This window comes from Pleurodeles waltl, chromosome 8 (assembly GCF_031143425.1).
Source record: "Pleurodeles waltl isolate 20211129_DDA chromosome 8, aPleWal1.hap1.20221129, whole genome shotgun sequence".
NCBI lineage: Eukaryota > Metazoa > Chordata > Amphibia > Caudata > Salamandridae > Pleurodeles > Pleurodeles waltl.
This window is the reverse complement of record NC_090447.1, coordinates 1,271,938,097-1,271,950,136: the sequence shown is the minus strand read 5'-3', so window position 1 is coordinate 1,271,950,136 and position 12,040 is coordinate 1,271,938,097. Positions and strand designations below refer to the sequence as shown.

General features: G+C 47.7%; 1 protein-coding gene across 1 annotated transcript in view; it reads right to left on the bottom strand.

Annotated features, from left to right (window-relative positions):
- URAD (ureidoimidazoline (2-oxo-4-hydroxy-4-carboxy-5-) decarboxylase) overlaps positions 1 to 4,093 on the bottom strand; it is a 168,885-nt gene extending 164,792 nt beyond the window's left edge. The window contains exon 1 of the mRNA XM_069203192.1: positions 3,872 to 4,093. Coding sequence (XP_069059293.1) covers positions 3,872 to 4,046 — 175 coding nt within the window. The 5' untranslated portion in view covers positions 4,047 to 4,093. The remainder of the gene's footprint in view (positions 1 to 3,871) is intronic.
- Positions 4,094 to 12,040: the final 7,947 nt, after the last annotated feature.

The following is a 12,040-nucleotide window of genomic DNA, read 5'->3' as shown; positions in this document are numbered from 1 at the left end:
AGTGGCTGCACAGCTGACACTGCTGGATTTTCAAAAAGCATCATGAGTGAAGATTCCAATTGGAATGTAGAATCAATGCAGTCCTGAGAACTCTTCAGATATGCAGAAATCAAGTGGTATTGTCATTGATGTTTAGTCCATCTGGATGCAATGATTTTAAACGGTACATCCAGAAATGTCTCTGATGTCCAGTAGTTCTTCCTTTAAAATATGTTCCACAGGGAAAATCTTCAAATCTGATAGTAAATGGTCCACAAGGTTAAAAGGATTGGCTACAGGCTGGTCAAGTTTCTTGTTAATTATTGCTGATTTGTGGTTCCTGAATCGTGTACGGAAGTCATTCACTGTTTGGCCTACATATTGTTTTTTACAGCTTGGACGTTGGCACTGAATCACATAAATAATGCATGTTGAGTGACATGTAAGATGCTGTCTTTTTCGATAGGTCCTTCTTGTAACAGAGCTAGTTACTGATGATGTTTGTAAAAGGTATTCACATGGGATGCACCTTTTGGAATCACAGCAATGAACTCCTGCATTTTGCTTAAGTTCAGCTCTCACAATAAGTGATCGTAAATTGGGAGCTCTGCGGTAAGCAGTGACTGGTGGTTTTGGAAAATGCTTTTGTACTTTTTCACAAGTGAATAGTAAGGAAAAAGTTGTTAGTATTCTATTTCTGTAGTTGGGGGCTTATGGATGATAGCCAACCACAATGGGATTCTGTCACTTTTATTTATTCTGTTGGTATTCCAAATAGGTGCTTCCCTGGGTAACTGCAAAGACTTGTTAATTTGTTAATTTGGTGCAGAATGATATGCAGAGGATAGCCTTGCTTTTTAAATAATCTAACAAGCTCCTGTAGATGGTCTTTACAAGTGTCTTCATTGCTGCAGATGTGTCTTATTCTGAGTGCTTGGCAGTAGATGATGCTGAGTTTAGTGTGACGTGGGTGACATGAAGTCCAGTTTAGATACAAATGAGCATCTGCAGGCCTGTGGTACCGATTAGTTATAATTTTTTGTTCAAGAAACATAACATCTATCCCATGGGGTTGGAGATTAAATCTAAACCACCTTTTAAACTAATTAACTGTGAATGGTCTGCTTCATGGAATATTCTACTGCATAACACATCAATGGCCCTACTATCAGTATATGTTAAAGTAACGGCCTGCCCAAGACCAGGATGGTTTAAAAATGCACTCCAACAATGAACCTAGGATAAAGTAATTAACTCCTTTTTGGCCTTGCGGAAGGGCCTGGGAGGAATGGGTGAGATGCATCCAACTTCACACCACAGTTTTGTAGATGGACAAAGGGGTGTTGTAACTATCCTTTCCCTAAAAAAGGATATTTGCCCCAGCCTTGCCCTTGAGTGGGATGCTTAGGTTCGCCTCTGACCCGGCATTTGGGCCAGTTGAGGTACTAGGAGCTTTCTTTCCCATCATATTCAGGGCTAGGTGAGAACATTGAAGAAAATGGGCCTTTCCCAGTACGGTCAGAAGCAAAATGGGCCCCTTGTCTTTCTCCTTAGCCCCCTTGTCTTGACCACTTAATCCCGAAATGTAGATTGTGATAGGGCTGAAGACTGAACATTAGCCCCTCTTTCATTCCTTTCCACCCTTTCTAGCTCCTCTACCGCCACACACAGTGCAGAAAGGAGAATTTCTGTAATGCCACACGACCTGGGAACTTCAAAAGTGGCAAAGCTCGGTGATTCATACGTTTTGCACCACAGTGTGTCCCTAGTACATAGCAGCAAAATAGGATTTTCACTGGAGGTATAGGCAGGGCCGGCATTAACTCTGGTGGTGCCCTGTGCGACAATGTTTGTTGGAGCCCCTCAATGACCACCTCCGCCACGGATACCATCACTCTCACCGGTTAACAGCACCCCTCAAATCTCCATAACCACTCTCTCTCAAATGCATTTAATTAGTTTTATAGTGCCACTCATACCAGTGTAGTGTGTCAAAGCACATTACATTGCACACATATTACACAGAGACAATCAATCATAAGTGTGTAAATCAGTGTGTAAGAAATGTTACATAAAACAAAGGACTACAAGGTGTAGGAGTCACGTCATCCATTTTGGTAAGCAATATAGTTTGAGTGCTTGGCCTGGAGCAGCAGAAAGAATGTAAAATGTCACACCATGGTTTGAGGTTCTCTTTAATAATGAGAATTGATTTATACCCAAATAATTCCTTTTTGCAACATTAGGATAATGAAAGACACAGGAAAAAATCATAACCCTCTAATCTATATCTTACAGTTTGCATGCAATTCTTTGATGACAGTTAATAGCTTACTGTTCTATTTTAGGATTGTAAATTATAAATTGCAAGCAACAAAGGATCTTTGACAAAAGCAGTATCCCTCTGACCTATTTGCATTACACTTTGTGATCTGCATGGCACACATTCTTTGCAGCAGGCATATTAACCCTCTGAGCTACCTTAAAACTTTCACTAGAGCAAAGGCTGATCTCTCTCCGGGCAAAACATTAGTCACCAGAGTTACTTTGACATTTTTATTGTTACCTGAAAATAGCTGGAGGCAAGGAACGCCGCAGTGGGTGCTTTTAAAATCATATTCTACCCGCAAACACGGCGACCCCACCCAAAGTCAGCACCCGGTGCGGTGGCACCGGTCGCACAGCCCTAGAGCCGGCACTGGGGTGTGCTGTGACACATTTAAAATGAAGTACTGGTCTGATATTATTACTCGTCCCCACTGAATGTTACATTATTCTCAATCATTCGCAATCTAGGATTTACAAAATAACAATTAAAATAACATATTTTGACAGGAGATTTTTTAATTTAATGCAAGTGCGATAATTCCGGCAACTTCTATTGGAATAAGGAGCCAAACACGTTTGACTCAGCTGGGGTAACTGAAGAGGAACGTTTTAGGAAGGGTGGGAGGTGTGTGTGGGAGTGAACAGATAAAGGGTTAAACATAACATTGGGCCCGTACACATTCTGCAGGTACAAAGGAAGAAGAAGGTGTTTCAGTGCGTACGAGACATGACCTGAACCCCAGGCAAACTAGTCTGCCAGGAACCCCGCTTAACATCCAGCAGAGCTCCTACTCGGAATTCAGGAAGCAACAACGTGCTGGGGTTACATGTATTTCTACTTATGCTGCCTTAACTTTAGTAAAGACACAGTTCTCATCTTCTTCATAATTCATACGTTTTCTTCGCCTTAATTCTCCACCTTACGTATAGGATGGGTTCATATCCACATGGTGGTCAAAGGCCTAAAAGCATAGCCACTGTCTGAAGCGAACTGTACACCCCTAGAGTATGAAACAAACGTCATTGTCCTCAGACACAAACATCAAGGAACATAATGCTACTAGCAGACCCACAGCAGGATTTACGTTAAACTATGCCAAGTTCCGCCTATGTATTCAATTGCATAGTGTCCCGAAATCACCACTAAAACGATCCCAAAGTCTATCCGAAGATTTATACTTCTTTATTTATGAACTAGATTTGCTTGTTCACTTTTATTTGCATACCACTTTTTGCTCAAAACTCCCCACACTGTGCCCAGGGTCCCGATGAGGAAAATCACGACCTTAAATAAATAAGTAAAAATTTATTTTATCTGACAGGGATCATTTCCAACAAGTTTTTCAGATCGATCCGTCCAACATTTTCAAAATATATGTAAATAAGTAGCCTATATAAGGAACAGTGGTGTAAAACACCAACTGCACCTTGTGGTGAATGTTATCCACTCTAACAGGTGTTCTATGACGCGTTCATACGTGCCACCCCTAAACTTGGTTGCATACACAACCCTCATACGTGCCACCCCCAAGCTTGGCTGCATAAACAACCCGAGCGAACTTACCGGATGTAGACAGCGAGTCAATGAACTCAAATACGCTGTTTTCCAAATCAAGAAAATTATCAAATGGTCGTTTGGACCAAACGGCAGCCGTAATCAGGGGGCATTTCTCCACAATGTTGCCGAAAACGTCCATAAATTCCTCGTATGTCATGGAGTTGGCTGCTGCTATATCCATGGCTCCGAGTTTGCAAGGGGAATGACATACAGTCCCTGGGGCGAGTTCACACGTTCTTGTTTAAACTTGCTGCTGAACTTTGGATTGCGAACTTGTTTTGGCGAAACGCTGCTTCAGCAGGTTTTGAATAAAGAGAATAAAAGAGAAATGGATAATTACAGATTCTTGCAGGGACCATAACAAACACGGCTCTATCACTGAGAAGTGTCGCATAAATACCAAAATCACATTGGGTGTTTTATCTTGCTTGAATTCTGTCAAGATGAAGTCTCAATGTACAGCATGTACTATTTACATATAGCTGTAGATAATTCAAATCGTATATTCAGCTGCGCAATACAAAGTTATACTTTGAAATAATACAGAAATAAGAAGCACATCTTACTTTTCTATTGGTGCATATTTAGTTCTCACCCCAAACGGTCTCTGAGAACTTTTGTTACCTTGCATGGTCTTGATGCCGCCCATTGCTTATCATTGGTTGGCTTCATTGTCATCCTCGTTTGCTTGATTCTTATTCATGATTTTCCATAGACATTCCTTCTAATGCCATCTATACTGAGAATCGGAACCCTAGAAAAGTGTGGTATGGTTGAGACCAAGGGCCAGATGTATCAAGCTCCCAGTTGCATTTCTTAAATTCCGAATTTTAAGAAATCACTATTTAAGAAATGCAAAATGGGATGTATGAAAATTGCGATTCGGTAATAGCGATATCTTAAAAATCGCAATCGCAAACAGCGAGTACCAAATACCGAATTGCTAAAATAGCAATTCGGTATCTGGAAATCGCTAATTGCAATTCTGGCAATCTGGAGCAGCCTGATGACATCACAACCAGGAAGTGAGTCAGTGCATGCTGTTTCCAGAAGCCCCAGCCACAGGAGCAGGCAGAGAGACCCAGCACAGCACTAGGGAGGCAGCCTGGAGAGTCAGCCAGGACCAAACAAAACAATGGCTAATGATGGGAATGGAAAGGACAAAGGAGAGAGGAAGCGCAAACTTAAATTCAGTGAGCAGAAATTGGAGGTGCTCACAGAAGAGGTGGTCAAGAACCATGACCAGTTATTTGGAAAACACTCACTACAGGTGCCAGAAAGTGAGAAGAGAAGAATTTGGACAGACATCCAGACCAAATTATGCACAGTGGGTGTTGCACAGCGCTCCATCGAGGAGATACGCAAGTGCTGGTACGACTTGCATTCACGTGCTAAAGAGATGGTAGCAGGCAGGCTAAAGGAGGAAAGGAGCACTGGAGGAGGACCACCCACCCAGACACCGTCCACACCAATGGAATACATGGTGGAGTTAACACTGCTTCCTGAAGCTGTCAGTGGTGTCACTGAAATTGACACTTCAGGCACACCCAGCACCAGCAAAGGTAAGGGCAATAATGATGTGATTCACCATATGTGCATGTACAAATGTCCCTTAGAAAATAGCTATGGCACTATGCAGTGTGATGAGTAGTCCATGTCACATTTTACATACAACACAACAATGCATTATGGGAATAGAAGTCCACACCCCTGAAGTGCATCTGCCACATAAATAGCAAGATAGTGTAAAACCAAACAGATCTATGACACAACAGACTTTCAGAGATACTATGTTAGGGTAAATTTAATTCATTTACGTAACTGTGAGAGTACATATCCAAGAATAACATGCTTCACATTGTTGTTGCAGATGTTCTGGGCCCTGACGCAGCAGAAGGTGGAAATGTGGGGGATTGCGCAAGTCAGCCACAGTCCGAATCAAACACCAGTGAGTCCATCATACAAGCACCAACTCGAGGCAGGGCAAGAGTGCTACCCCTCCCTATGTTTAAACTGGACTCTGATAGATTGCCGGAAGAAGTACCCACACCACCCCCAGAGCCTAGAAGCACCGACAGACAGCAGTCCCTATCCCTGCGTCAGTCCACTCCCCTCAGGAGGCGTCGCGAAGAAGGCAGACATTGCACAGAAGAAGGTGAGGGCCCATCACTGTTTGGTGGCCTTGAGGCTTCCATGCTGAAAGTGCAGCGCCTGCAATGTAAACACATGAGGTCAATGCACAGGCAGTTTGAGTCTCTCAATGGCAACATGAGATCAATGCACAAGCAGTTGGAGTCTCTCAATGACAACATGTGCAAGCTGCATGAGGGACAGCAATCAGCAGCAGAACACGCAAAGGAGATGACAAATGCCATTAGGGAACTCTGCACTGTGATGCAGCAGGAGCATGTCAGCCACCATAGGCACCATCACCAATTGATGGGCAGGTTGGAAGGGTTCAGCAGTTCTGTCAATCGGCTCACTACCACAACTGCTTTGGTGGCACGCCGTGCTGTGGGCATGCAAGTGGAGATGGCTCATTGCAGTCGGTACGTTGTACAAGGATTGGTGCAAATCACCTATGTATTGGAGACAACGCAGACAGCCTGAAGTGCTACAAACAGCGAACTGGGTGGTGGGGATAGTGAGGAACTCTCTAGCCTCAGCAGTCTCACATTCCCTGTGATGGATCCTATGCGTCGCAGTACCAGACACAGTACTGTTTCTGAACGAACAACAAGAGGTGTCACCAAGACCACTGAGCACTCAAGTGGAGTGCGTGGACGTAGAAAGTAATATTGAGAAGTACAGGGGACTTGCATATCATGTAGCAATGCAGTGATACTATGATGCTAATAGTGTGACACTGTGACAAGGATCTGTTTGTGTATACTGCTTACCTATGTCCTAATCACACGTATATTACCTGAAGTCAAGGCAATAAAGATGCTACCTATAGCAATACATAAAAGTTGACAAGGTGTTGTCATTACCTACATCAGAAATAGTTTTGTGTGATCTCAGCACGTCTTTGTCTGCCCTCTGCTGCACTGCTTCTGTCTGCTGGCTGAAGGGGTGGCAAGGGATCGTCATCCTCATTGGAGTCAGGCTTTGTGGGTTCCACTGGTTTGCCCCTCGTTGTTGCAATGTTGTGCAACATAGCACATGTGGCCACGATTTTGCAGGTGTGTTTGGGGCTGTATTGCAGTGCACCACCACTCTTATGCAGGCATCGGAAAAGGCTCTTCAGCAGGCCAAAGGTCCTCTCTACAACGCTGCGTGTCCTCATGTGTGCTGCATTGTACCTCCTTTCGCCTGGTGTGTCAGGATTCAGATAGGGTGTTAGGATGAAGGACCGCACTGCATATGCACTGTTTCCTAGAATGACAGGTGAGTAAAATGAGTAATTGTTATCTGTGACATCACATTGACATTAAGGCGGCATTGTCAAATATTACATTACCGAGTAGGTATCCTTCTCCAAACTCCCCAGCAAGTAGTCTTCTGTGTATTCCACTGTGCCTGAAGGTGTAGGAGTCATGTGTGCTACCTGGGTATCTGGCCACAAGATCTGTTATAATGTTAGAGGCATTGCTTATGACTTGTATGTTCATGGAATGTGTACTCTTTCTGATACACATACTCTGTGGCAGATGGTGGACAGATAGCTACATCGATGCAGCCATTGACATGTGGGAATTGGGCTATCTGGTAGAAATTGAATTTGGTTTGTTGCAAATCCTGTGGGGTTTGGTAGAATCTTATGTGCAGATGGATTTTGATAAGCATGACGTTAAGGAATGCATTGAAGAAGCGTGAAAGCACACTCTGTGAGACACCTCCAGCTGCTGCTATGACCCCTTGATAGCTCTCTGAGGCTAAGAGGTGCAGAGAGCATGATGCCTTCACATGGGTGGGTATGCTATTTGTTTTGTGTGTGTTTCGGTGCAGTAGGGGTTGTATCAAGCTATCAAGTCAAGTATCATGGCTGAGTTTAACCTTTACTTATCAAATATCTCCTCCTCTGTCTGGTTAAAAAGAGTAATGTGCACTCTGAAAATGAGGTCCTGTCTCCTCTTCCCCCTCCTCAAACCTGCCAAGATCCTCATCCTCCTCGCCATGACGTAGAGTGCAGCCATTGTGGACAAGAGGCTGAGTCATTCTGGGCCTCTGTATATAGGTTGCACCTGTTTACCACCTGATTTCAATTCGTGGTAAATTGCACGTGCAAATACCCACTCTGCGAATAATCACAATTTACGAATGGTTGATGCATTGCATTGCAAATCAGAATTTGTGAATCACAGTATGCGATTCGCAATATCTCGTCGCAATTGTAAGGAATCGATATTTTAGCGATTCCTTAGAATTGCACTGCGAATGCCTTTCATACATCGTGAAAGGCGATTTTACATTCGCAAACAGTGGAATTTTTTGATTTCCACCCTTTCTGAATGCAAAATCCTTTGCTTCATCTGGCCCTCAATTCAATATAGCAAATTATTCAATGCTGCAGTAAAGACAGAGGGGGTCAATACAACCCTGGCGGACGGTGTTAAAGCGGCAGTAAGACCGCAAACAGGCCGGCGGTAAAAAATTTGGAATTATGACCGTGGCGGAAACCGCCAACAAAGACAGCCACTTTAACACTCCGACCGCCACGGCGGTACAAACAAACAGCGCGGCGGTCACCGCCAACAGACAGGCGGGAGACAATGTACCGCCCACAGTATCACAACCTACCAATCCGCCACCTTTTCCGGGGCGGATTCACCGCGGATAAAAACACGGCGGAAACAGCCATTTCAAAGGGAAAACGCTCACCTCTACACACTCCACGAGGAAGGAGGACACCAAGGACCCGGAACTCCAAATACTTCCTGCACTAGTCTTCCTGCTCCTGTACGACGATCATCAACGCCGGCGGCGAAGACAACAGTGAGTACTGCACCTACGACATAGGGGAGGGGGAGGCAAAAGATAGGGACACACACACACAACACCCCCACCCCAACCCTCACCCACTACAACACACACACCAATGCATATCCAAACATTACAGTAACAACCCCCAACCCCCCCGGAAGAATGCAAAGACCAAAGGAAATCAGTGGAACCATTGTAATATATCAAAATACAGTAACCAATATATATACATATATAATTATATACACATTAAACAAAATATACACCACGAATAGTAGTGCAGGTAATGCACAAGTCATTGTCCGTGGACCACTGGGCCCAAAATGCATGGGCGAGGCCCACACAAGATACCTGACCAGAAACGAAGAGAACACTGCTGGGGCATCAGATAGAAATACAACAGGCACCTCAGGGGTAAGGGAAGGGGGGGGCACCTCAGCCGGATGAGTGCACCACACCAGATCCACAAGGGGGCTCCATGCCCATTGATGTATCCTGGGGAGTGCAAAGCCACAGTCTCTCAAGTCTCTACAGTGGGTGGGTAGCCCACTGTTCAATCCTGGGGAGTGCAAAGCCACAGTCTCTCAAGTCTCTACAGTGGGTGGGTTGTCCACTGTAACATCCTGGGGAGTGCAAAGCCACAGTCTCTCAAGTCTCTACAGTGGGTGGGTTGCCCACTGTTCAATCCTGGGGAGTGCAAAGCCACAGTCTCTCAAGTCTCTACAGTGGGTGGGTTGCCCACTGTTCAATCCTGGGGAGTGCAAAGCCACAGTCTCTCAAGTGGAGAACAGTCTCCACTGGTTCTGGAGGGGGACTGGTGCCCAGAGTGCTTCATCCTGTGCAGGACAGACTGAGTGGATGCCCAGAGTGCTTCATCCTGTGCAGGACAGACGGAGTGGATGCCTTTCTCCACTGGTTCTGGAGGGGGACTGGTGCCCAGAGTGCTTCATCCTGTGCAGGACAGACTGAGTGGACGCCTTTCTCCACTGGTTCTGGAGGGGGACTGGTGCCCAGAGTGCTTCATCCTGTGCAGGACAGACTGAGTGGATGGATCTCTCCACTGGTTCTGGAGGGGGACTGGTGCCCAGAGTGCATAACTCTCCCCGTCACGGTCCCAGTTGCGTCACTGCCGCTCAAGGGCTAGCGGTGCTTGACGTGGCGGTCCTTGCCCTGTTCAGCGGTCCTTGCCCTGTTCAGTGGTCTTAGCCCTGTTCAGCGGTGCTTGCTCTCTTCAGCGGTGCTTGCCATGGCAGTCTTTGCCCTGTTCAGTGGTGCTTGAGTTTGAAGTTTCTGACCTGTTCAGCGGTGCTTGCCATGGCGGTCTTTGCCCTGTTCAGCGGTGCTTGCCCTGTTCATCGGTGCTTAAGTTTTAAGTTTCTGACCTGTTCAGTGGTGCTTGCCATGGCGGTCTTTGCCCTGTTCAGCGGTGCTTGCCCTGTTCAGCGGTGCTTGACTTGGCGGTCTTTGCCCTGTTCAGCGGTGCTTGAGTTTGAAGTTTCTGACCTGTTCAGTGGTGCTTGCCATGGCGGTCCTTCATTGCTCAGCTGGGCTGGGGCTGGCGGTCCTTCATTGGGCAGCTGGGCTTTGGCTGGCGGTGGCCTCCTGGCCACCGACGATTGGGCTGCCCTCCTGGGCACTGACTCTGGCGATGGCCTCCTGGCCACTGATGATTGGGCTGCCCTCCTGGGCACTGACTCTGGCGGTGACCTCCTGGCCACTGACGATTGGGCTGCCCTCCTGGGCACTGACTCTGGCGGTGGCCTCCTGGCCACTGACGATCGCGCTGCCCTCCTGGGCACTGACTCTGGCGGTGGCCTCCTGGCCAGTGACAATTGGGCTGGCGGTGGCCTCCTGGGCAGCGGGGATGATGGCGGGCTTCTCCACCGTGCTGCTCCTCCCAGACTTTGGCGATTTCTTCTGCCCCTTCCCCACCTTGGGAGGAGTCACAGCTGAGTGAACACTCCCCCCTGGACCCTTGTGAGCGGCTTTGCTGGCTGGAGTCTTCCCCCACTCCCGCCGGGCACTGTCCAACTTCTGTTGCTTCACGGGGGGAGTGGCTGTGCTGTGGCTCCGTGTCACACTGGCTGCCCTGGTGCCCAGTGCACTCCACATACCTCTAACAACAGGCACCACTGGTCCCGGAGATTTTTTGGCTGAGGTGCTAGTACGGGACCTATGAATTGGAGGGGGGGGTGGGAAAGAGGTCAAGCTTGGTCAGGAAAAGTTTCTTAGGAACACTGGGACGGGTAGCTGGAGGGGGTCTGGGAGTGGAGGAAGAGGAGGTGGTTGTAGGAGGTTTCACGTTTGTGGCTTTGGGGGCAGGTGCATGCGCTGGAGGCTGTCGTGAGGTGGATGTATGTTGGGTGGGTGTGTGCCTGCGTTTGTGTACTTTGGGAGGGGGCGTCACAGACACACTGGGAGAGGACACAGGGGACGTGTAAATGGTAGTGGGGGTGGTGAGTGTACGTGAGCGGGGTGTGGTGGTGGGTGTGCTGGTGCGGGACCTAGTGGCTGTAGTGGTAGTGCATGCAGGTGAGAGTGTAGACGAGACTGGGAGGGAGGAGGGGGACGACGAGGAGGGGGACACAGTGGAGGCAGTGGATGTTGGTGTGTCTGTATGTGTGTGATGCTTGCGTGAGTGCCTGTGGGATGTGTGGTGCTTATGTTTGCCTGAGCTTCTCTTGTGTGGTGAGGTGTGTGCAGGCTGGTCTGATGGTGTGCTTGGGATAGGCAAGGGTACAGGGGATTGGGTCTGGGTGGAGGAAGTTGGAGGGGGGAGGTTAGACACAGGGACAATGGCTGCCATCAGTGCAGAGGCCAGAGTTTGCAGGGTTCGATGAAGGGCAGCCTGACCAGAATGAATGCCCTCCAGGAATGCATTAGTGTGTTGCAATTCCCTTTCTACACCCTGGATGGCATTCAAAATGGTAGACTGCCCAACAGTGAGTGACCTGAGGAGGTCAATGGCCTCCTCACTGAGGGCATCAGAGGTGACAGGGGCAGGGGCTGAGGTGCCTGGGGCGAAGGTGATGCCCACCCTCCTGGGTGAGCGGGCACGGGGCGAAGGCTGAGGGGCTGCTGGGAGGGCGGTGCTGGTGGGGGGGGTGGCGGCTGTACCTGTAGAAGTGGGGGGGGCACAGATTTTGCCGCCACCACAAGGGAGCTCCCATCAGAGGACGAGTCCGTGTCGCTGGTTGCTGATCCTGTCCCCGCCGTGAAGCTCCCCTCGCCCTCCGTCCCACTGGTGTA